The following is a 26,661-nucleotide window of genomic DNA, read 5'->3' as shown; positions in this document are numbered from 1 at the left end:
GCGTCGAGCAGGAAGCTTCACAAGCTAAGCGGCTTCCCGCCTCCAGCTGGCGCTGTGTGCAGCCGGGCGCGGGCTCGTGTATAAGGGCCTGACAACTGTCGTGAGGGGAACACTATAGACTGTAGTCTCTCCTACAGTGACACCACCACACCGCAGCCTGCCACTTGTGTCTTGTCACGTACAATAGGTGCGGTGAACGGCATCCGAGAAAGTACATCGGTCCATTCAAGCTTAATTGCGTGTCATACGCACACACAAAACCGCATCTTCTATTGTACAGCATATTCCGTGTGATAGAGCCCTATTGTTCGCCATGGGTGCGTAATATACTGCACGCACAGACTGTATGTGCGGCGATTGGACGCACCGTCGTTAGGCAACAGAGCGGGAAATTTAAAAAAAATCATGAAACCAGTGCATGACAACGTGTGTGATACCCTGCCATACACCGCGCACGCCACTGTATGGTAACACACCGCGTTGTACCCAGGTGTGGAGTATCGCCATGTACTGTGGGGGGTTTTTTGCGCACAACAGCGTATCTCAGGTAGCCATGCTCCGGCCTCCTGGGTTGTTCTTTCTTTTACCTCTGTTGTCTCTTAGCCATGCTGCATACACCCGCTGCACATACGCAGTAAGGTACCATCGCACGTAATACGGGGTTGTGTAGAATACGCACGTGAAAAATGAATGTAACCGGGACAGCAAAAACCAATGCATCTGAATTGCTGCGATTTACCACATATTTTACACACATATATCATTCACGTAATACACAATTCAAATACGCCTGTGAGAGTCGAGCTGCGCGTGAGTGGTGCCCACATGTGACAAGCGCGCAGTGACATTGCCATGCATGTATGTGTGCGTGTAATATGCGCCAAGACAAAATACGCTGCAATCTTTATTGCTGGTATATGTTGTACTATATGTATGATTAGCTGATATACCCGGCTTCGCCCGAGTTAATTTGGTGCTGGTGTTTATCTGGTGTTCACACGGAAAATCTTATGAAGTCGTGGTTACTTTAGAGATACTGAGGAAAAACATATGTTCACCATTTTGCATAGTTCTCTGCGTTACCCAGGAAACACCACGGGGAGGTTTCCTTTATATAAAATGACATCAGGAAGTGAGAGAATTAGATTCTGTACGTAAAATTTGGACGCTAATTCTTTTGCGCATAGAATTGAATAATCGAGTTGGGACCCATTAACTTTTCATATTTATGACATATACAATGCGCGTGCCAAGTTTTAAGTTTCTATGACATTGGGAAGTGAGAGATTTAGATTATGTACGTTAAATTTCGACGCCAATTCTTTTGCGCATAGAATTGAATAATGGAGTTGGGACCCATTAGCTTTTCCTATTTATGACATAATCAATGCTCGTGCCAAATTTTAAGTTTCTATGACATTGGGAAGTGAGAGATTTAGATTATGTACGTTAAATTTCGACGCCAATTCTTTTGCGCTAGAATTGAATAATCGAGTTGGGACCCATTAGCTTTTCCTATTTTGGAGATAATTTATGCTTGCGCCAAAATTCATGTTTCTACGACATCGGGAAGTTGGAGAACTTTTGGCGAGTCACTCAGTGAGTCAGTCAGTCAGTAAGGGCTTTCGTCTTTATATATATAGATTGGCAGCACTGGGCCTATGGAAGACTGGTACAATAATACACTTCAATATTCAAGGTAGAAAAAGAATAAACTGCCCCACCTTGGTTACTCCTGCACTCCCTCTACACTCCGCAGATTGCTTCACTGGTTCCAACATAAGCGCTCAGTCGCAGCGGTGTTTCATGTAGAAATCCAATCAATAGGGAACTGGAAACGTCATAGTGAAAAAACTCTGGTTTAGGGCTCATGTCCATGGCTTTGACGGGCTCTGCAAGCGGAATATCGCAGCGGAGTCTGTCACGGCGCCCTCCCCAAAGACCACATACTCACCTCTGGATTTGCTGTGCAGCTCCCGCATGACGCGGTGGGCGGGGCGCGTATTCACGCTATACTTCTGCTGTGCTACGGCGGAAGTATAGCGTGACATCCGTCTACCATTGACTACAATGAGAGTCGTCTGCTCGTATTCCTGCGGCAAATAGGACATGCCATGGGTTATTTCACGCTGCGGAATTCCACAGCGTGAACATTGATTTATTAGGTTTCAGTCCTGTACAGGACCTTGATCACCTCATCCGCATGACTTCCTCCTTCCGTTTAAAAAGACATAATTAAAAACACTAAATACACCTGATCATTAACCTTTATGTTACTTTATAATCACAGCTGTGTAGGTGTTGCACCCATCCCCATTGGGAACACTAACCTTACACCTGTTGATTTATAACTGGAGGAACAGATTTCCCCAACAATAGCAAATTTGGTAATAAGCTGGTGGGAAAGTAAATGTATTTTTTCAGATGAAAATCCTTTTTTTGGCCCCATGGTGTGGTATGCTCGGTACATAGATGACATCATAATTATCTGGGAAGACAACGTGTTGGAGAATGGAATGGATATGGAAATAGAAGAATTCATGAAATACATCGATGATAACACATTCAATTTGGGTTTTACTAATTCACAAGATAACATTGAAGTACTACCGCTCCTGGATCTCATCTTAACCAGTGATAATTCAACAAAGAGAATCTCCACTAACTTGGATAGAAAGCCGACAGCAGGGAATACTATCCTGTATGCTACTAGTGGACACTCAGGCATACTGCCGAAGCAATTCCCGTGGGGGAGTTTATGAGAGCAAAAAGGGCTTGCTCCGAGAAAATGGCCTATAATAAAACAAAGAAATCAATCTATTTAAGGGCTTATTCAGACGACCGTATATATGGGCCAGGTATTCACGCTGGCCGATATACGGTGTCCCTCTCTGCAGGGGGAGGAGGCTGGAAGAGCCAGGAGCAGTGCTCTGAGCTCCTGCCCCCTCTCTGCCTCCTCTCCACTATTTGCAATGAGAGGGGGCGGGGCTAAGTTTTGGGCATTAGCTCCACCCCTGTCCCTCCTCCCCTCATTGCAAATAGTGCAAAGGGGCAGAGACAGGGCGGGAGCTCAGAGCACTGCTCCCGACTCTTCCAGTCTCCTCCCCCTGTAGAGAGGGGCGCCGTATATCGGCCGGCGTGAATACCCGGCCAATATACGGTCGTCTGAATGCACCCTAAGGGCGCCCACCCACTGGCGATTTTTTTTTCTTTGCGTTTTTTCTGCAGAGCAATTAGAATTGAATGTACTCCTGTCCACTGGCGTTTTGCGTTGCGTTGCGTTTTTTAACATAGGAACTGTCAGTTGCATATGTGTCCTTATTTTTCTCCTAATGCACCCATGAAAGTCAATGGAAATTAATGGAAAAGCCGCGAAAACGCGGCAAAAAACGCCGCGAAAAACGCGGGAAAAACACGCGAAAATCGCAAACGCCAGTAGGTGGGCGCCCTAAGAGTAGAAGAACGGGGTTATAAAAAATCTACCCTGAATAAAGTGTTTAATCAAGTTGATAGTTATAATAGATAGGATCAACTCAAAAAGAGCCCTAAAAAATAAAAAAAGGGATAGTTTTCTCAATGCCATTTAATAATCATTTTTATGACATCAACAAATTATTTTTCAAATTCCTACCAACCTTAAAACAGGACGACCGTATAAATAATATACTGCATGAAAGAATGTTGTTTGTGGCAAGGAAAAATAAGAATTTAGGAGTCTTACTGTCACCAAGTTTCTATATTTCAAATAAGAATAAACCCCACTGGATGACATATAAAGGCTTTTATAAATGTGGGAGTTCTTGATGCAATGTGTGTCCCAGGGCTCTGAGAAAAAGTAAGTTCAACAATAGTGAAGGTAATAAGGAATATAACATCAAACATTACAGTAATTGTAATTCTGACAATGTTGTGTATGTGATTACTTCCATGGCATGTAACATCTATTATGTTGGTTGTATTACAAGAAAGATTAAAATACGGATAGCAGAACGTGCGAGACAAATAAAAACTTCAGACTCCCAATAGTTGGGGAGCTGTAAGACACTTTGTGGAGGCACATTCAGGTGGTATTAGTAAATTTGAATGTTTTGGCATCGAAAGGGTTAGAAGTCATAGGAAGCATAAGATCAGCCAGGAAATGGTTTTAAGAAGGGAAGCCTATTGGATTTTAATGTTAAATTCTATAGTCCCACAAGGAATGATTGTTAAAACGGATCTACTGTATGTTTATTGAGAAAAAAGTGTCATAATGTATAAAAACATATTATTAGCGTAATAATACTGCATGAATAGGTTTTTTTATTTGTTAACAAATAACATTTTATTGGTGAATGATGATGAACTTTTTCTGGGTAATTTTTGTATGGATTTATAATCAGTTCAGTCTGCTAATCAATTTAGGCTCTCAATGTAAGTAGATTTTGAATAGTAGTAGATTTGTAATAATTAGAGATGAGCAAGCATGCTCGTCTGAGCTTGATGCTCTTTGGAGCATTACCATACTCGAAGTACTCGTTACTTGAACCGAGCACCACACAGTACTCAAGAACATTTTGACCCTCTCCACCTGTTTTCAATGGAGCTGCAGCTGCTGCCGGAGGCTCCATTGAAAACTATGGCCTGCCGGCACCCCTGAATTGTTTTTTATGGAAGGGCTTTACATATAAGCCCTTCCCTGAAAAACAATAATTTTAGTGTAAAAAAACCAAAAAACACCCTCCGCCACTGCCGTGTCCGCCCCGGGGATGAAGAACACATCTGCCGCATGCGGCAGATGTTTCCTTCATCCCCTGTAGTGAAAAGAATTCCCTACTGCTACATCTGCCACATCTGTGACAGATGCAGCAGAGGAATTCTTCAATTCCCTACCACAACTGGCACACATGACAGCTACGGTAGAGGATCTTGAAAGATATATTGAGGGATAGAAGAACTTGAAAATGTGAGCATTTGGATAGAGAATTGTCATCAGAAAAGAAAGCCACTAAGCTTAATGCTGATTCAAGAGAAGGCCAGCTGTGCGGCGCGAGCACGCCGGAGCGGCCCCATTCAACGGGACAGAAGAGCAGACTGCGCAAGCGCGTCTAATCGAGGGAGAAGAAGGCTTCGGTCGGCGCCATGGAGACGGGGACGCCAACACCGGGGGGGGGGGGGGGGGGTTAGTATATAACTTCTGTATGGCCAATATTTATATGGCCATACAGAAGTATATAACTTCACTTGCTTTCGCGGGAAATTATCAAAGGAGGTGCGTTTTCACCTCAGCAAATATTTAATGTTGAAGAAACAGGCCTTTATTGGAAAAAGATGCCAGACAGAACCTACATCAGTAAGGAAGAGAAGTCTATGCCTGGCTTCAAACCCGCAAAGGACAGACTGATGCTACTGCTTGGCAGTAATACCGCTGGAGATATGAAGATCAAGCCATTGTTAGTGTATCATGCTGAAAACCCAAGAGCCCTGAAAAATATAGCTAAGGCCTCACTTCCTGTTGTGTGGAAGACTAACCGAAAAGCCTGGGTTACTCTTGCTATGTTTCAAGACTGGTTTTATCACCATTTCATCCCTGAGGTGGAGAGGTACTGCCGGGATAAGAACATTCCCTTCAACATTCTTCTCCTTTTAGATAATGCACCCTCCTTTCCTGGATGATTTTCATGCAAATGTGAAGGTAGTTTTCCTACCACCCAACACTACCTCCCTACTCCAGCCAATGGACCAGGGGGCCATTGGAACCTTCAAGTAATACTATCTCCGTCGCACGTTTGGTCCGGCACTGAAGGCAACTGAGGGTGAGTCTGGGATGACATTACGTGAATTTTGGAAGAACTTCACTATCTATAATGCCATAAAGAACATTGATGCTTCATGGCGTGAAATTACCACGGCCACTATGAATGGGGTTTCGAAGAAACTGTGCCCCATGTTTGTCCACAATTCCCCTAGTTTAGCGAAGCTACAGGCAGAGGAACAACATGTAGTCGACAACTTAGTGAGCATCAGTGAGAAGCTTGACCTTGATCTTGAGGAACAGGACTTCCATGAATATTTTGCTGTGCACAACCAGGAGCTGACAAATGAAGAACTCATGGAACTGGAAAACCAGAGGAAGGAGGAAGAAAAAGAGGACGAACTGGAAGTGGAACCAGTACCGAAGCATTTCCAGACCAAGTTGATGGGAAAGGCATTTCAGATGATTGAAGACTCTCTGGCACTCTTTGAATCACAGGACCCAAATGTGGAATGGTACACCAGGGTTGCAGTATCTGTCCTCGATGCACTTCATTGCTACCAGGCCATATACGATGAGAAAAAGGCATCCTCAGACCGGTTCTTTAGGAGGATGGAAAGATATAATGAGTCTCATCATGACCCTGAACCAGTGCCATCGACGTCAGGTGTTACAGCATCCACGCCAACATCTTCTCAGCCTCCCTCTAATGTTGACGTCCCATTACCACTGAGTGCTGATGACTCATCCTCTCCAATTCTTGATGCATCATTGTCTCCCATTTCTGCTGCTCCACCATCGCCCAACGTCTCCTCCACTTCCAGTCAGTAATTTCCCACAGAAAGCCAGTCCACGTACTCCAGCTGTGTCACCTTATCAAGGTAAGATCCTATTTTTGTTACTATTTTACACCCAACGATTCTATTACTTGAATGTGCATTTGTTTGGACATATGAACAAAATGTACTTTCGAACAGGCTCCTGGAACGGAACCTGTTCGTAAGTCGGGGACTATCTGTACCCAGCTTGCTGGGGGGTAATAAATAAATTGCCTGAAAGTACTGCGGAATAAGTTGGCGCTATACAAATAACAAGTCCCCTTTTCCAATGGGGATGGGTGCAACACCTACACAGTTGTGATTATAAAGTAACATAAGGGTTAATGATCAGGTGTATTTCGTGATTTTAATTGTCTTTTTAAATGAAAGGAGGAAGTCATGCGGATGAGGTGATCAAGGTCCTGTAAAGGACTGAAACACGTTCTCCGTGAATTTTACCCTGTCATGCTGAGCACCATTTAATAAACCAGAATTTTTTCACAATAAAGTTTCCAGTTCCCTATTGATTGGATTCTCTATACACTGTAATACACTAACATTACAATCATGTGAAGAAGGCAGCCACCCCTCCGCCATGCTGTCCAATTTGTGGGGGTCCAGGGACAGGTCCTGTCCTATTCTCTGCCATGATACAATTGAGAATAGCTCCATGTGAAAAGTGCTCTTGTATAGCCTCATAGGCTCTAGTGAAATACCCCCCAAGAATGCAGCCATCTGAATAACGCCTTAGGGCTCATCCACACGGGCATGCTGCATAAAAGTCACACCTGAAATGCGTATTATTCAATTTTCCCTTCGTATGATCGTGTATGCGCTTATTTTTACGCACATATGTACTGCGTATGTGCCGCACGCACACACACACACAAAAAAAAAAAGCAAGCAGGGAAAACAGTACTTGCGTAAACATTGTGTATTATACACACCCATAGAGAAGACTCTCACTCACGTAGTACGCGATAAAAGAGAGCATGCTGCAATTTGTCTTACGCATGTAACATAAGCAATGACTATATGCAAGTGTGAATGGATCGATGAAAATCCATTTACTTTCATTAAGCGCTATGTACCCGTGAAAGGAAAAGGCAGAAGAGGCTTTAATCCCGCACTGTATTTTTGCTATTTAAGGCTGAACTAGATGGACATTGTCTCCCTTCAGCCTAACATACTATGTACCAATATCAATCATAAATCAAAAGAGTAAAACATACTCCATGTGTGGTACTCACGGAATTCATCACTGGAGAACCAAAATAAAATTTTACTTTTAATAATAACTATTCAAAACAAGGACAAACATAGAACCTTGTAGATCCCCCGGTTGATGTTGCCAATATGAGCAAGCACTCGCCTCCTCAAATGCTGTTGTCTTGCCAACATAGGACGTAGACACACCTGTTGATCTGCAGTTTATGAAGTCTCTAATTTTGTATACTTGCTTAATCGATGAGCTGGTAAATGTAGAGCCTCTTTTCATAAACTTGCATGCCTTACAGCCCAAGCAAGGGAAGAATCCTTTAACCCCTTGAGTGGCACGCCCGGAAATTTTCCGGGACGAGCTCCACTGCTCATAGTGATATAGACCGGAAGATTTCCGGGCTATGTATCACTATGGGAGCTGCAGAGCACACTGCCACAAGCTGTGGCAGTGTGCTCTGCCTGCACTGTCCCACAGAGAACACAGCAGGACATTGAGAAGCAGTAAGATATTGCCGATATGACGGCAATCTCCGGCTTCTAATGTCCTGCTTTGTTTACAGGTTGCTATAGAGACCATCGGCTTGTCAGAAGCAAGCCGATGGTCTCTGTTGCAGGGAGAGCTGGTGCCTGGCTGTCAGAGGACAGCCAGGCACCAGCTGTTACAGCAGAGATCCGTGAAAACCTCTGATCTCTGCTGTTAACCCTTTACATGCTGCAGTCTATGTGACGCAGCATGTAAAGGGCTGTCACCATGGGACCCCCCAGAATGTGATCAGGGAGTCCTGATGGGTCTCTGTGGAAATCCCCTAAAGGGACAAAAATAAAAAATTAATAAAAAATTATTTAAAAAAATAAAATAAATAAAATTAAAAAACACTTGTCTCCCTTTACTTTGTGAAAAATTAAAAATAAAATCACACATGTGGTATCCCTGCGTCGTAATGACCCAGAGAAGGAAGTTAGTACATTATTTAACCCCTTAATGACATGGTCCCTTTTTTTCTTCTTTCCCCATTTTTTTTTTTCCTCCCCCCGTTTAAAAAAAATCATTACTCCTTTATTTATCCACTGACGTCGCTGTATGAGGGCTTGTTTTTTGCGGAATGAGTTGTATTTTTCAATGGTGCTATTTAAAGTACCATATAATGTACTGAAAAACGTTTACAAAAATCTAAGTGGAGTAAAATGAAAGAAAAATGACATTCCACCATCCTTCAGTGCGTTTTGTTTCTATGGCACACAAACTGCAACAAAAATGACATGATAACTTTATTCTATGGTCGGTACGATTACTACGATACCAAATGTGTATCCTTTTTTTACTGTAGCACTTGTATTTTTTTTCAAAGACATTTAATTTTTTAAAATTATTTTCTGCTGCATCTTCTGCGCGCAATAACTTTTTTATTTTTCCATCGACGTACTTGAGCAAGGGCTAACGTTGGTACCATTTTGGAATGCATACGACTTTTTGTTCACTTTTTATTGCATTTTTTTCTGGGAGACAGGGTGACTGAAAAATTGCATTTGTGGCGTTTTTAATTTGTTTTTCGGACTACTTTCACCGTGCAGGGTAAATAATGCACTACTTTGATAGATCGGACATTTATGGACACGGCGATACCAAATATGTATTTTTCTTTTATGATTTAGATTTTTTTATTATAGATATGGCAAAAGGAGGGTGATTTAAACTTGTATTACTTTTTTTTTTTAAGTGTGAAAAAGTCATGAAAAAGAAAAAAAACTATTATAATTTGGTATTGTCATAGTCGTACTGGCCTGTAGAATTACTTTAATATATTATTTATACTGCTCAGAGAATGCAGTGAAAAATAAAAAAAGAACATGCCAGAATTACAGATTTTGTTAATCTTGCCACTAGAAAAAATGGAATAAAAAGCGATCAAAATTTTACATGTTCCAAAAAATTAGATAAATGAAGACTAGAGTTCATCCCGCAAAAAACAAGGCCTTCTGGGGCTCTGGCAATGGTAAAAAAATTAATACGGCTCTTGGAATGTGGTGACACAAAAGCAAACCTTTAAGAAAAAAAATGTTTTAAATGTAGAAAAATAGCAAAACATAAAAACTGTATAAACTTGGTATCGCCGGAATCGTGCGACTCAGAGAATAATGTTATCACATTATTTATTCTGCACACTCAATGCCGTAAAAATGAAATCGAAAAAACAAATGGCAGGATTTCTTTTTTTTCCCCTAATCTCCCTACAATTTTTTTCACAAAAGTTATGCAATACATTATATACACCCAAAAATGATGCCATCAAAAAGTACAACTTGTCCCACAAAAAACAAGCCCTCATATGGCCGTGTCAAAGAAAAAATATAAAAGTTATGGCTCTTGGAACGCGACTGGAAAATTAGTTGAAATTAAATGATTGGCCCATTTAAAAAACCTGCCCTGGTGGGTCTGACAAGGTGGTAAGAAACCCGCCACTCAAGGGATTAATGGGGTTAGATGTCAACCACATTCGTGAATCAGGATACCATTATCAGAACCATTATCCTGGAGGTGGTGTACTTGTGGTCTTTATTTTCAGATTTGTAAAAGGGCCTTTCCCCCAAAGTTCTTTGTCCTTCTAAGGGGAGTTCTTCTAGACTGTTTAGGGCATCAATTTCCTTAGGGTCAATACCTAATTCTGTACACCGATTGCAATGCTGTACTGTAAAGTACTTCTTCCATCTGTTTTCTCAAGAATAGAGCCACATCTTTTGTCCAGAGAAATGGATTAAATCTATTTATAGGTACAAATGATACCCTCATTTGTGTTTCAGAAAAGTCCCTGGCAGATAAGTTGATAATTTACAATTCTTCTAATTTATTGATTGGTAGTGCTTGTCTCCATTTCTAGTTCTTGCACTTCCCCTACCTCTGGTCCTTTCATAGTTAGCCCCTCTTCTAAATGTTTCATTATCAGATGGTTCACCCTTTGAAGAACTAATTTCTGACTCCGTTTATGATCTTACATTATATACCCTGTTCTCTGAGAATCCCGTAAATCCTGGTAAATTGGAAATGCTTCCTTTTTTTAAAAGGTAGCTAGTGTATTTATCAATCGTCAGTTTGAGTTTTCTCCTTTTCAAACTCTGGTTTCTGAGAATTTTTGAGTGTTTTTATCGCTTCATCCAGAGATTTATTTTTCTTATGGATGTTTTTTCTTCTTCAAGAAGGCGGTGCATATGTCTAAAGGCCACGCGGAATGATGTTATTTTCTAAATCATTAGACTCTGCACCTCCTACCATGAACACGCAAACTCCTTAGACTTGCCGTAAGGTTTTTGAATGCATGATTTATTGAACGGGTCTGACTATTCGTTTCCAAATCTTGGTTAGAGAAAACTGCTTTAGCCTTTGAACTGACGAAAAGCGTAGACGATAGAAAGATGATAGAAAAAGAATTTAATGATAGATATATAATAGAAAAACTAAAGATAGAAGACATTAAAAGGTAGAGGATCAACTACAATAGACAGTAAAAGGGACCTTATTAGATAGAAGGAGTGAGTGCAGATAGTCTAAGATAAGTGAGACACAGCTGGAGACCAAGAAAACTGGTTAGAGAGACAAAGAACAGCTCCCTCAAGGCAGAGCACTATTTCAAAAACTATCTGGCTTCTAAAATAAAAAAATCACTTCATCGATCCCTATCCTATAGAAAGTACTCGTACTGATAAATTTGCAGTATGAATTATCGCCTTACATACAATCTCGGTATTTAACTGATAAACTTGCCATACATCATCCTCAAAAATCTGCTTTACACTAGATCAGAAGCTGGTCTATTATTTAGTGCCTTATCCACCTAGGCATATTAGCCACAATTATGTGCGTTACATACTTTGATTCACCCTGGAAGTAGTTGCTTTTGACACAAGTGGGCAAGAATATGCATACTTAAGGAAGAGTTGCCACCATAGCGAGTAAAGCGTGTACACAGGCGATGAATGTCTATATATAGTGACTCTGGGTAAAAGGAGATGTATGTACCTAAACTATCCCCATTGTCTTCAATAAACTGACAATATGACTGAGAGGTAGTAATATTCTTCCTGTAGGAAGATTAATTATACATCTATAAAATCTCTACTCTCACATTGCCCTGTCTTCAGTATCATTAAGAGAATAACTTAAAAAAACTGAATGCTTAGGAGTCAGCTTCTCTCAAAGCAGCTATAAAAGATAGGTTTTACTAATATTTAATAAAAGAGGTGGAGACGAAATATATATTACTTGTTTTTCTTCCAAAATAAATTTCTATAATTTTGGGGGATCCACAAGGTTTTACATTTGTCCTTGTCTGGATAGCTGTGTCTCTACAGTATTTTACTAGTTATTAAAAGTAAAATTTTATTTTGGCTCTCCTCAGTGATGAATTCTGTTGATTTTGAGGACTACTGTCTCTGACTTACATGCGTGGTACTCAGAGCGTTTGAGTCTTCTCAAACCATAAATAATATTCAGGATGGGAGGAATCACTTCGATTACACACATATACATATAGAATTAGTTGAAAGCACTTGATTTAGGGGGTGGAGTACTGTAATCTATGTCCCTGCCTATCAGGGATGAACAGGTACTGGTGTATCTTGTCTCCATCGGAAGCTAGGAGCTAGCTGTCCTGGGTATCTTGTAGTTAATGCCCCCTGGCAAGCCCCTAGCTTACAATTGGCTATGTGTGGCTGTGCTGTGGGTGAAGGCTTACGGTGACTCTTACTCATGAGCCCGCCGCTGCTGCGAGGGACGACCCCCGCCGCAATAGCTGCTGCGTGTCCAGTGTAAGGCCACGGCGGTGTCTTCGGCACTGAACAGCTGGGGGAATGGGACAGCCAATCGTAAGCTAGGGCTTTGACAGGGGTGTTACCTCCACCAAAGCGAGGTCTGCTCCTAGCTTCTGGTGTCGACAAGGTACACAGTACCAGATGAACTCTATGAGCCATCAACCAAGGGGGAAACTTATCGGGATGAACTTGCACATACACTGACTGATATATGAAGAATCAATTTTTTTTTTTTTGAAAGGCAATAAGTCTCTTCGTTGCAGTATGATAGGATTGCAGGGTCACCCTTTTCATGGAAAACACTGCTGATAGGCAAGGGGAGTGTAGGCTGAAATAAGACATGCAGGGAGATTCTCTCACTGGGAAACCCAAACATCTGTTAACGATTTTAATCTTCTGCCTTCTTTCCAGACTACATAGCACTAAGTACTAAAGAGAGAAAGCATGTGTTTGCTAGGTGCCTACTGATCAGCTCTGTTAGTGACTGTTGTCACTACAGGGGGATGTTTTCCCCTGTAACTGGGGCTGCTATATGAATGAACCCCAGAGATCTTATATATGACGTGATGGGGAACATAGATGTTTAAAAAAAAAAAGAAAAAAAAAGTAAAATAAAAGCAAAAGGACCCACTACCGACGCCAACCAAAAGAGTTGCTATAGGCGCCCTGTATCCAAAACTAGACAAATAATATATCAATGCATCCGAAACAAAATGAGGAAGTCATTCCCATACTTTGTTTTAGTGTAAATATACTAATTTTAAATATAAACTATAAAGAAAAGAAAACAAAAAAAGCCTTTAGCTTTTTACCTCCAATAAAACTAAATAATGGATAAAAAAAAAAAGGCAAAGAATGAAAGACCCCCAAAAATATCCCTGCAGATCACGGGGAGGGGGGGAATTAGGGGTACTCATGCCGATTAGTTACAAGCTGGAGTTACTGACTATAGCAAGTCTAACTGGCGGCCATGACGTGCACATTATTAGACACACGATGAGGTACATCTTCTGGTGCAGGACTGCAGACTGCAGATCACCACCCATGGCATGGCCGTGTAAAGTCAGGCTGGATATTGCCAACGTGAAAGCTACATCTATTGCAAAATAAATGTAGGCACTCCAATAAGAAAAGACACCAAGTGGGTAATAAAACACTTTTATGGGCATAGGGTCAGAAAGCAACCACAGAACCAATAGAGCTACATTATAGGCATCACATAAGCAGTGATAAACAATAGTACCACAAAGACACATAGTCCAGTGCATACTTTCATCTATTATGCAACGAATGCGATCTTTCAAGTCTAAGCTCTGCTGCAAATCTAAAATGTATTTAATGACTAAGAAATTTTAAAATAAACTACTGTGTAGGAAAACATTGTAAACATCCACTAGGACAGTTTTGCGTTGACACATGAGAATACAGTAAAACTCTGATAATCATGCATGAACGGGACCAGACAGGCTCTGGATTATCAGAACGTTACAATGAACAAGATGGGAAGATCATATTGGTAGAGAACTTCAGAAGGCCAGTGCAGTCCAGTCATCGGCTTCCTCCTCCTGCTTAATTACTGTGTCATGTCCTTTTCCTGTGGATTGGCATGCCACCATTTTTTCTGCACCATTACAGATCTCCTGGTTTTTCCATATATGCAGAACTAACCAGAATTCCAATGTGGGAGAGCCTTTCGGCCATGACGTCTTCTGCACTTCATAGGAGCTGGCATCCTTCCACAGTGATGACACTCTGGATGTTTATGTAATGTAAATCTCAATTCTCTTTCAATTAAAAAGTAATTCTTGCCTTTCAATATGCAGAAAACTGGCTTTCTGGCAAGTTTAAAATCACTACTACTAGATACAGCTAAAAGACTTACACAGTGCCTACCATGACACATATTGATTAGCAATTATAAGTCCAATGTATGTAAAGTCACATAGGTCTAAAATGGAAGCTATGAGTCGTACTCTTTCTTGGTTGCATCAGAAAACAGTCCATAATTATGTCTCTGGGAGTTATACTTGTCATTTGGAGGAATCCTTGTATCAAAAGAAGTTGGGTGTCCAGGTCTTTGGGAGTTTTGCATGTTCATCATGTAGTTAGCTAAACTGGTCAATACTGTAGAGATTTCCGAAAGTTTCTGCAAAGATTGTTGCTCTACAGCTAGAACCTTCTCATTCAGCTGAGCGTTGTCCCGATGAATTCGTTTAAGCATTCGTCCCATTTTGGCACATGATATTCTGCATGTTTTATCGGTCTTCTTTGTGGGGCCTTTAAAATAAAAGTATGAATATAGTATGAGTATAAACTGTACAATTTCACAATACACAAATAGAGAACACGTTTAGAGGGTGGTTTTGACAAGAGTGTTATAGGACATGTACCGACTGATTTACACAACTCTCATTTTGCCTGGTTGCTGATGGAAATCTGACTGCACGTGCATGAGTGAAAGAAAAAACAAAAAAAACAGCCTGTTCTTGGGATCAGTAGAGGTCCAAGCAGCCTGAACCTCACAATCAGTATTGCTCAAAATGCTCAAATGTGGGAGTACTACGTAAATATAGAGTTGTGGTGGAGTCAGACAAAAAGCTTTACACTGTCTTTTGTACCTTCTTGATATCAAACACCTAAATAGGCCAGACCTGTAAAAAAATACAATTCAATGAGTCGCTGTGATTGGTGCATCAAGCGCCGACTCTGAATGGCTGAGCCACGATGCTCGAGAACCAATCAGAGCAATCGTTTGCTCAAGGCGGGGTTTTCAAACCCCTTTACCAGCAAGAGATGTTCTGTCGGCGCCAGCAGATGCATGCGCAGAGCGGAGCCGGCACACCGGGAGTGACAATTCTGTGCAGGCCTCTGCTAGACCCGCACAGAAATAGAACATGCCGCGATTTGTTTTTCACGTGTATTTTAACGTGGACAAATCGCGGTCGTCTGCATAGGATTGCGTTCTGTAATGCACTCCTATGCAGGCGGGCACAGGCAGAAATTCTGCGAGAAATCCCGCAGCAGAATTTCCGCCTGTGTGCAGGGAGGGGGCCTTATGCAAGCACATTATTTTAGGGGTTTTTTTCCACTCTAAAATATTTAAAAATTTTTTTCCAATGGAGTTGTACAGATAACAGATCACATGGAAGGCAGAAAGAAATCTGAAATTAAGTCAACTTTGTCGGATTTTTTAACATGACATTTTAACAGGAATGTGTAGACTTTATATCCACTGTAGGATGTAGCTTGATTAATTTATCATAATGGTGATGAAAAGCCGGATGTTACCACTTTAATACAGTAAATTTATCACTTTAAAAACAAGTCATATGAAGTAGTCGAAGTTTGAGAAATTTGAGAAGGAAGTTTGGCTTACCAACTTCACAGCCCTGACAATCACACTTATTGCCAAAGCTCTGCTCCAGTCCTGTGCCACAGTTTGCTTCCAGCGGTCATTTCACCTCATTATGGACTAGGCTTGGGAAAGACCCAGTTTGGGTTGAAACGTCGCTGGCGCTCATGACCATGGGCTAATAAAGGTCGTATACATGTTATAAGTCGCTGTGTGGAGTGCTGCCTTTATCATTAATTTTATATGGACTAGGCTTTAGATGACAGTAACAGTTTTGCAATTTTTTTCTCTATCATTCTTGTTTTTTAATTCCTACCCAACATCCACTGGAAGGGATTTGTATGCAGTGGGTCAAGTCCATTTCACACGTGGCAGGGTTCTGGCTGTGTTATGTGGCCGATACCCACCTAGGAATTGCCGGTATCGGAAATAACACTGATCCCATCCTTTTAAGTGCTTATATGCCACCATCAATAGCAACCGCAGCATCCAAGTCCAGCTCCCTTCTGCATCAGCTGTGACCTATCAACCATATTCCCATGGGTTCTTACTAGAGATGAGCGAGCGTACTCGGATAAGCACTACTCGCTCGAGTAATTGGCTTTATCCAAGTACCGCTGTGCTCGGGGCTAAAGATTCGGGTGCCGGCACGGAGCGGGGAGCTGCAGGGGAGAGCGGGGAGGAACGGAGGTAAGATCTTTCTCTCCTTCTCTCCCGCCCGCTCTCCCCTGCAACTCACCTGTCAGCCGCAGCGGCACCCGAATCTTTAGCCCCGAGCACAGCGGTACTCGGATAAAGCCAATTACTCGAGCGAGTAGTGCTTATCCGAGTACGCTCGCTCATCTCTAGTTCTTACTTTTCCTTTCTTATGTACTAAAATATATCTGCTACTGACCCTACTTTTGAGTATGAACACAGTGTGGCCATTAAAACCTCCCCTGATTACATCCATGTACGTGTAACACCTTTGCTTTAAGTAGGAGGTGTGTACCTTGCTATTTCTTTGCATCGTGGGCTTCTCTCCGTCACACTTGGTCCTTCACTCATTCAGGTTGCCTCGCAACCCTCTTTTTGCCACCCTATAAGAAGCTGAACCTTAGGGGATGTTAGAAGTCTTGTGGAGCACTTGTGCTTTCCTGGAACCCCTCCAGAGATCTCTACTGAATTAGTGAGGATCAATACAAGGCTGTAAAACAGGACCCTAGTACACCCCCCAGGTCAAGCCAATTGCACAAACTACCTGTGAAATAATCTTCATTCGGTGTTTAAATTCACTCAGTGTATGGTATAGGTGGAAATGACATTCCACAGGACAGTTTGTGAATACATATGTGTGAATGTTTCGTATGCAAGAACAAGGCGGCACACAATCTGAGATTAGTTGGGGAAAAAGTCGGAAGCAACTCTTATGTTTATTTCCCACCAGTCTGAAAATGTTACAGACTGTGAAAACAAGTGTTTCTAGGAGAACTCCTTGAAAATAATATCATAAGATGTGCTTTACCAGATTCCCCACAGTAGTTCTTGTGTTCCTCTTCCTCCTCAGAGTCACTGTATTCTACTCTGTGTTTTGTCACCTGAGATTTTGAACAGAAACAGAATAGTTTAGTTTGGAGTATGGTAATTACTATACAGTATTTGCAGTGCTACACCATCAAAAGGTTCAGAGCCCAACCAAGTGTGAAAATTAAACACGCAAATAGCCATCATGTACCTCATTCGTACATAAAGTATTAGGCTGGGATCACACAGGACTGAAACCCTGCAGAAATCTCGCGGAATGACCAAAGAGACACCGTAAGATTTCCACGGAAGAAATGCAGTTCCAAAACCCACGGCCTTTCGTCGCGAGTTTAGGAGCGGCTTCGCAGCCTGTATTCTGCTGCAGACATCTCTCCCCATAGAGAGGCCGTCGCGGAAACAAGGAAAGCATTGAAATGACGGTCTTTAAATTCCGCGCGGCGTGTGAATTTCAGCGGGGCTTGGCCACAGAGTGTGGATGGGATTTTTGCAACTCTTGTCCACTTTGCTGGCTAATTTCAGGATGAAAGTCGGAGGTGGAATTTCTGTGCAGAAAGTCTGCACGGAATTTCTGTAGCAATTACACCTTGTGTGAACCCAGCCTTAGGCCTCATGTCCACAGGCAAAATATGATTTAAGATCCGCAGCGGATCACCCACATGCGGATCCGCATCCCATAGGGATGCATTGACCACCCGCGGGTAGATAAATACCCGCAGATGGTCAATAAAAGTGATTTTTTTAAAAATGGACCATGCTCCATTTTCGTGCGGGTCTCCTGCAGGCTTCTATTAAAGCCTGTGGAAGCCGTCCGGATCCGCGGGAGACCAAAATCAGAATATACTCACCTGCTCCGGATCTTCCCTTCTTCGCGGCCTCATCTTCTCTCCGTCGCGGCTGGATCTTTTTTCTTTGGGCCAGTGCATGCGCGCTGCACGCAACCGATGTGCCGTGCACATCCGCCGGGCCGAAGAAAAAAGATCCGGCCGCGACGGAGACAAGATGAAGCCGTGACGAAGGGAAGATCCGGAGCGTGCGAGAGGTGAGTTAATTCTTCTTTTCAGCGCTCATGTCTGCGGGGCAAGAGGGACCAGCTACGGATTCTCCATGGAGAATCCATAGCGGGCCTGATTTTCCCCGTGGACATGAGGCCTTAATGTTATGCTGAGAATAGTGCAAAAAAAGAAAAACTTTGCCAAGACCGAAAGCAAGTGCTGAACAGTGGCAGCTGTAGGCTAAAAAAAAAAAAAAAGTCGCCTTAAAGGAACTTGTCACCTACAAAACTGCACCATAAAGTCATGGCTCTGGGAGCCAGCAGATGTATATTTCATACTCCCCTGCTCCGTCCGCAGGTGAAGTCCACACGCGACATGAAAATCTGATTTTCAGATTACCACGCGCACGCCATCCAATAGACTTCTATGGGAGAGTGTTCAAACAGCAATCTGAAAATAGTCACATTTTCAGGCCGTACATAATCTTCACCGGGTGACAGTGCAGGAAACAGGGAGTGGGCGAGTATAAAATACATCCCTTGGCTTAAATAAGGGGAAATACGCGAGGTAGAAGGAAAACCTCAAATCCAGCAATACAGTATGTGCTCTTCTTCAGTTACTACTTACCACAATATGTTTCTCTGTGCCGTTTTTCATCCTCTTGCATGTTACTGGTCTATAATGTGTGAAGTCAAAGAAATATACTTTAGTAAATCAAAGCCCGTGAAAAAACATGGCAGTCAAATAAGGCAAGTATTGATTCAAATTAAGAATATGAGAGAATCGAATAAACGCCCATGGATAGACCCCTGCGCTCGTGCACATGTGATGTAAATATCTGTCTTCGCCCAATTTAATTTGATACAAGTGTTTACATGTTTTTCTCACGGAAATTTTTTGAAGTCAAGGTTACTTTAGAGTAGAAGGAGAGCGACATTGGGAGAGTCAACCTCAGACAGGTTTTCTTTCCATCATGCCTTGTTCTGTATCACTGTTTGGCAGCTGGACACTCCCAGTAAGTGCTTTTAGGCAATGCTTTGAATTTCCACAATTGATTACATAAAGACACTGTTAAAATAATTTTTCTTTGGAAATTACACCTATAGCTAGTGTTTTTAGGTTTCAGAGATTAGCGTGTCACCGAGTAACGTATCCATGGCCTCCATACAGATTCAAAGCTGATTTATCATTAGCATGGGCAAATATTCTCTCATATATGCAATGATCTGCTATCAAGTTATGAAGTTCTTTAATTTTAGGAGGGAGAACAGACTTCTAATGTCTAGTCAAAGTTAGCTTAGCTGCTAGTAAATAGTGGCAACTCCATTTCCAAACCAGATATGGAATACTCTCACAATTTAACAGCAAAAGGGCCAGACCCAGGTTCCTCGGAACTCCCACGCGTTATTTTTTGTAAATTATTGAACACCTCTTTCCAATAGGTACGTATTTGGGGACAGTACCAGAAAATATGTCTGAGGGTACCTGCCTGACCACACTGTCACCAGCATTTGTTGCTTGTATTTGGGAAGATTCTGGCTAATTTGAAAGGAGTATAGTACCATCTTGAAAGTTATTTGTAGTGGGTTTGGAGTAATTTTGCGCTCAGTTGCTTTATTAGCCCACTCAAAAGATGATTGCCATCGTGGTGTAGAGAAGGACCTTCTAAGGTCCCATTCCCAATTCATTACGTGAACCTTTTTGCTAACTCCCATATCTCCAGACAGAACATTATAAGATTTCCTAGTGGAAAAGTTGTGTGATATGATGGGCCTGAAAGATCTGCTATCAAAACCTTTCGGGAAAATGCATTCTCCTAACTTTGTGGCCTTAAGAAAGGAGCAAATCTGATAATAGGTATGGTATTCGATAGATGGGAGGTGAAATTTATCTCTCAAAGTTTGGAATGATATAATCTCCTTACTGTCTAGGAGGTCTGTGATTTGCTTGATATGTCTGGTCCAACGTCTCAGAGACAAATTAGGGAAGAATTTCTAGAGGTCGTTTTGTAGATTTCCTATCCAGAGTTCTGTTTAGTTTGTATGTACACAAATTCCATGCTTGCAAAGATCACAGACATACGTCAAAATGTTGTCATTATCTCTGGGCACAATAAAGACGATTTAGACCAGACTACGTAAGTGTAAACGCTCATTGGAAGATACCCCTGGATGCTGCTTTATGTGCACGTGGACTCTGTATTTAACTGGTTCAGGATCCAGGACCGGGTTAGGATCGTGCATCGATAACCCTATTGAAGATTCCTCCCTCATCTACAAGGTATTCTGTGTGCTGCTGCCAATCCTAATTCTACAAATTGTAGGAGTAGAAGTTTGCACGTGTAAAGTCTGAATTTTTGTTATGTTCTTCTAGTAGGATGGCTCTCAATTAGGAGATGATTGAGCGTACTCACTAAGGCAAACTACTTGAGCGAGTAGTGCCTTATGCGAGTACCTGCCCGCTCGTCTCAAAAGATTCGGGTGCCGGCGGGGAGGAAGGGGGGGTTACTGTAGGTATTTTTCTTGTAACTGTATTTGATTTAGGCTGCCTGTCCATGGGCGCTGCGGTATCCTGCGGCGGATCTCCGCCGCGGGAGCCGCCACCCGGGAGCAGGAGCCGACAATGATTCTCCTCTTGTGGACAGGGGGTGGAAGCAAATGAGAACAACTTAACAATTCTCTTAGGCTACTCATCCAGGGGCGGGCTTTCGCTGCGTTCCCCGTGGCCGGATTATCGCCGCAGAGAACGCAATGAAAACCGCCCCTGGATGGGCAGCCTAAGAGAATTGTTAATTTGTTCTCATTTGCATTTTTTGTTTTGAGCACTGAGCTATATCAAAATACCTCTGATATATGCCTTGTGAGCATTTCAGGCAGAGAAAATGCTTACATCAGGAATAGTATTAAGGTCAAAGTAGTCTTTCAAGACATCGCTGATTAGGGCTTTATTGTGAGGGAGCCTCAACAGATTCACATTGTTTTTCTAAATTCTAGCAGAACCTTTTGGAAATTTAGTGCTACTTTTAAGGATATTGGAGCATGGTCTGACCATAAGGCCGTTCCCATTTCTGATGGTTGTATTAAAAGGTAAAGTCCACCTGTCGACCAGCAGAGGGCCTATGCGGGAGAATGAGTTGTGCCGGGGTGAAAAGAAGGTAAATTCTCTGGAAGATGAATTAAGAAACCTAAGGCCTCATGTCCACGGGGAAAATCAGATCCGCTGCAGATTATACATGTAGAATCTGCAGCGGGTCCCTCCTGCCCCGCGGACATGAGCGCTGAAAAGAAGAATTTATAAGAATTTACCTATCCGTAGCGGGCGGGGACGCTCTGCTCTTCCTCACGGCCGGATCTTTTTTTTCGGCCGGCGGATGAATTCCTCACGCCGGCGGCACGTCGCCGGCACGTCGTCGACGTGCCACGCGCATGCGCCGGGCACATCCGCCGAGCCGAAGCAAGGGAGATGCGGCCGTGAGGAAGAGAAGACCTTCCCGGCCCGCTACGGGTGAGTAAATTATTTTAAATTCCTATTTTAGGTCTCCCGCGGATCCGGACGGCTTCCATAGGCTTCAATAGAAGCCCGCGGGAGCCGTCCCCGCGGGAGACCCGCACGAAAATGGAGCATGGTCCAGATTTTTTCATGCTCCATTTTTTTTTTAATCTCTTTTATTGACCATCCGCGGGTATTTATCTACCCGCGGGTGGTCAATGCATCCCTATGGGGTGCGGATCCGCGTGCAGGTAATCCGCTGCGGATCCTAAATCATATTTTCCCCGTGGACATGAGCCCTAAATGTGTCATATAGGGCTTTTTTTTTTTTTTTTTAAGCCAGGGCAACAACGTGGGAGAATTTCTATGTTTGTTTGTTGTGTCAATTGTGGCATCTAGAATTATATTGAAATCTCCACAGATGATCAGGTTTCATTTTTGCATTTTTTTTTATAACTTTATTCAGAAATTCGGTGCATATATATTTGTAAGCGTAATGGGTTTTTCGTTAATGGTTCCTGAAAGTATGATATATTTATCCCTATTGTCTACTATTTTTTCCAGATACCACAAAGTTATGCTCTGCTGCTATTGCCATCAGGATGCCTGCTTGGTTTTTGGGTACACGTGCCATATGAACTTGGTAATGATTTTTTTGGCATGATAGTGAGAAGTGATTTTCTTGCATGCAAATTACATTTGCTCCTACCGGATTAGCTTCCCTCCACACCATCACTCTTTTAAATGGTGAATTTAACCCCCTAGCGTTCTGCGAAATAATTTGAAGTGACATTATTTCTTAGAATATTGCTCAGTAAATTATGAATCGGATATAAAGCGGCTCCATGGAAAAATAATTATAACCAAAACAAACTAATCTCAGAACATGCATATTTCCTGCTTAGGTAATGACATCTATCATATTTTCGAACACAACTTAGAAGAAATAAAAAACGTGTGAGCAAAAAGTTCACAGAGGCAAGATTTAATACCTGCATATTGTAAAAGGGAACGGAAAAAATTCGCCTGGCATTATTTAGCCTCTAATCTTATGTAGCTTGTGAATAATCCAGCAGCTTGTATATTTTCACATACAAGTGACTCATAAGTTTTTTTCAAGGTGATGTCCCTCAAGACCAGTCCTAAAATCAGCAGTGGAGTGGGAATAAGATAGCATGCGTTCAATGCGTTTTTTATTACCCTTTCCAATCCAGTGCCAGATCTCGTCAGACATACAAAGTCGTGCGATTTTGTAATGTTGCTACAATGCTACAAATCACATGTATGAGAACCCCATGCTTTCCTATAGGTTCCTTCACACATACGATGTTTTGTAGCATACGACAACCAGACACAAATACCTCGCAGGTACGGCAATATGCACACGACTCGTGAGGTTTTGTAGCCCATGTTTTCCTATGGAGCCTTCCTCTGTTGCATCACTTCGCACGAAAACGCAGTTTTCGTGTGGTGTGATGCAGCTTTCACAGTAGGAAATCCTACGGTCAAAGCCTAAACTAAGCCCTAGCTGCAGGGAAAAAAAAATACACATACATCACCTTGGACACGTTGTCAGCCCGGCCGCATCATCTCCCCGAGTCCCGCCACTGATCATCTTCTGTTCTGGCCGAGAATTGTAAAATCCCCACCTTCTGGAAGCGCTGGCTGTGATTGGCTGAAGTTCAGCCAATCACAGCCAGCACTCGATGAATGGCTGTGATTGGCTAAGCTTCAGCCAATCAAAGCCAGAAGGCGGGGATTTTTCAATCCCCGGCCAGAGCAGAAGATCAGTGCTGGGACCCAGGGAGAAGATGAGGCTGGGCTGACAACGCGTCCAAGGTGATGTATGTGTTTTTTTTTCCCTTCTTCAGCTACAGCTTATTTTAGTGGTAAGGCTTATATTTCAAGCCTCCCCCGAAAACCCTCGCATGTGATGCTACAAAATCGCGGTGTTGCCGTAAGAATACACAGCGATATAGCACGGACCAGTGATGTGATATCGCTGCATTTTCTCGTGGCGATGCTGTGTCGCCCGTGTGAATTAGACCTAACCTGCGTAGCTCCAATGTAGGGCGAGGTCCCACACATTTCTAACACTGTGCAGGACAACTCTGAAGGCCATTTTGCATATGTATATTACAGTATGCAGAATAGCCTCCCAACATCGAAGCTCTGTCCTGCATACTGTAATTTACATATGTATAACAGCTTCGGACATCAGAGAGCTGTTCTGCACAGCGTTAGAGACATATGATAAACACATTGCATGTAGTAATAGGATCCCTCCGTATGCCACTATTACAGATATAGATTAGAGAAATTAGAAATTAATAGTCTTAATATATAAATGTATGTAATATCAATATGATTATATTTACAGGATTACTACAAGTCATCTTCCCGATGTGAATTGCTCACAACTCACATTTAGTTTTCAAAAAATTGCTAATAAAATCATCATGGCCGTTCATTATGTGTTTCTGTTGAATAATTCTAAGGAATCCACAATTCGCTTTCCCACCCAAAATCAATATGAGCTGGGGAGTGTGGGGTGGCATGGAAATTGGATTGGAAAGGGTTAAACACAGCTCTCTTGTAGATTTGCAGTGGTGATCTCACAGGGCACTTAATGGGGTATTCCCATCTTGCCTTTTCAAAGTTGAGAAACCGTTGACATGGCTTCTTGCAATCTGTCCGGAGCCTAAGGAGAAAGAGTGCATAGCGCTGCGCTCTTTCCGTAGCTCCCATTCACTTGAATGAGCGCTATGGAAAGAGCGCAGCGCTATGCAGTAGAGTAGTGTTGAAAAAAGTTGCAACACACTGGAGTGTTGTCATGGTCTAAGGTTTTGTTGACTACTAAGAATATAATTTCATATCAAGATGAGCGGAGTTGAATGTAGTTTTGCTGCATTATGTTGTAAGTAAACTATATACCACACCCCAGAGATCCTTTTGGTGTCCACCCCAATGGCAGTGATGAAAATAGTCTACTAAAAGGGATTTTATTTATCCCCTTTATCCAAGAACCACACCTCCAAATGCCCCCGTGAATGGAGACGCGATGAGCGTTCTCACCTAAGGCTCCATTCATTAATACAGGCCAGGCGGAAACCAATATGTTCAGCAATCTGTCTGTCTGCCACAGAAGTGAAAGGAGGAGGGCTCATGCCTGCACAATGCAACTCTATTTACGGGGGCACAATTCTTGTGATTGTTAGGTCCCCTATTCTGGGACTTTGGTGGGAAACCGCATTTAAGTATGAATTGTGCATTATAACATGGTTTCACAGCATCTGCAAATATAAGGCTTTCAAAAGTGATTACTTACTTTTCAACTGTCTTTGCAAAGGAATGGCCGTGGTTGGAGGCAGACTCCTCATTTACCATTTCCTCACTTTCACACGAGGATAGGTCAGAGGGATCATCAGAGTCATCTGTCTGATAACTTTCATAGTCATGGGGTCTGCAATTGGAAAGATCACGTTGGTTCACCACTTTACTACAATGCTAACAGACTAAAGTTATAGTCTGCAATACTGCTGATGTATGAGCACAAAGGGGACTTTCTTTGGTTACTCCGATTCAGTAGTGCAGCAGTTAGATAACTATGGGCTGAGCACATTAGTAGCTAAGGGTGCCCATATACCTTCGTAGCAGAATATCTATCATTCTATTAGATTGCAAGCTCTTAGGAGAAGAGTTTCTATTGTATACTAGAATGTAAGCTCGGAGGAGCTGGCTGTATATGTTCCCTTCCATCATCAGCTCTCCTGAGCCTATAATTACATACATATATAGACAGCTGGACACATTAGATCTAGGGTGATAGCTGATTGCTACAATTGGGGACAGGAAGGAATTTTTCTTCCCCCATGAGCTATAATTCCAGGGGAATGTTTGCCTTCCTCTGGATCTTTGGGTCTGGCAGCTCTCATCTTAGCACAATGGTGGACTGGTCAGAAGGATGGCAGCAAGTTCTGTGGTCTCCACCAGTTCAAACCTGAAAATTATTGTGGTTATTGTGTAATTTATTAAAAGGCCGGTAATATTTAATTACATTGTTGCTTACTACTATTCTAGTAAAGAATTCTATACGTATACATTGTGGTGTTTGTCTTTTATCATGATGAGTGATCGCTGCTGTGCAATATTCCAGAAGTAGACTTATCCTACATATAATAAAGTGTATCATCTCCCAAAGACACGGTGACAGCTGCTGCAGGGCAGGAACTATAGTGGGGTCATTCCAGGATAAAATCACCCAAGGGGTAACACCCAACCATCTGGTTTTTACGTAAATATACATATTTATTCAAATGTATATAAAAATCCCAATTTGCAGGTCCATCAGCTCATGGGGTCAGGAAATACAAGATGAGGGTCAATTAATTTCTTTAATTTTCCATCTGGAATGGCTCAGTTCCAAAAACTTATGAAATTTTGTTCTAATATTACTTAGATTGCAATTGCAATGTTAGGAAAATACAATTCATTTGGAAAGTCTCTTTAGCCCCTTTCACTTTTTTTATTTTAAACACCAACCTATGTTGTAACCTTGTGCCAATTAACAGAAAATCACGTTTTCCTCCATCATTCTGCACTCAATACCCCATAATGACAAAGTGACAACAGAATGTTAAAAATTTTTGTCAATTAAAAATGAAAAAACAATTTGCATTGACAAACATTTCAATTGTCAGACCCTTTGGTATGACAATTGAAATTTAGCTC

At 42.1% G+C, this 26,661-nt stretch overlaps 1 protein-coding gene across 6 annotated transcripts in view; it reads right to left on the bottom strand.

Moving 5' to 3' along the window:
• Positions 1 to 13,715: 13,715 nt before the first annotated feature.
• The window catches only part of LOC136631913 (heat shock factor protein 2-like), a 69,256-nt gene continuing 56,310 nt past the window's right edge, over positions 13,716 to 26,661 (bottom strand). Inside the window, exons 9-13 of one of the 6 annotated variants that reach the window (XR_010793096.1) lie at positions 25,259 to 25,393; positions 19,069 to 19,117; positions 17,430 to 17,502; positions 16,917 to 17,085; positions 14,723 to 14,850 (exon numbers count right to left, since the gene is read on the bottom strand). Coding sequence is in view for 4 of the 6 variants with exons in the window: in XM_066606402.1 (XP_066462499.1) it covers positions 14,534 to 14,850; positions 17,430 to 17,502; positions 19,069 to 19,117; positions 25,259 to 25,393 (574 nt within the window). In the remaining 2 variants the exon portion in view is untranslated. Of the gene's footprint in view, positions 14,851 to 16,916; positions 17,086 to 17,429; positions 17,503 to 19,068; positions 19,118 to 25,258; positions 25,394 to 26,661 lie in introns of all 6 variants that reach the window. The other 5 variants (XR_010793097.1, XM_066606425.1, XM_066606402.1 and 2 more) reach the window with 5 other exon arrangements.

The sequence above is a fragment of the Eleutherodactylus coqui genome, chromosome 1, assembly GCF_035609145.1.
Source record: "Eleutherodactylus coqui strain aEleCoq1 chromosome 1, aEleCoq1.hap1, whole genome shotgun sequence".
Lineage (NCBI taxonomy): Eukaryota > Metazoa > Chordata > Amphibia > Anura > Eleutherodactylidae > Eleutherodactylus > Eleutherodactylus coqui.
This window is presented reverse-complemented; position numbering and strand designations above follow the sequence as displayed.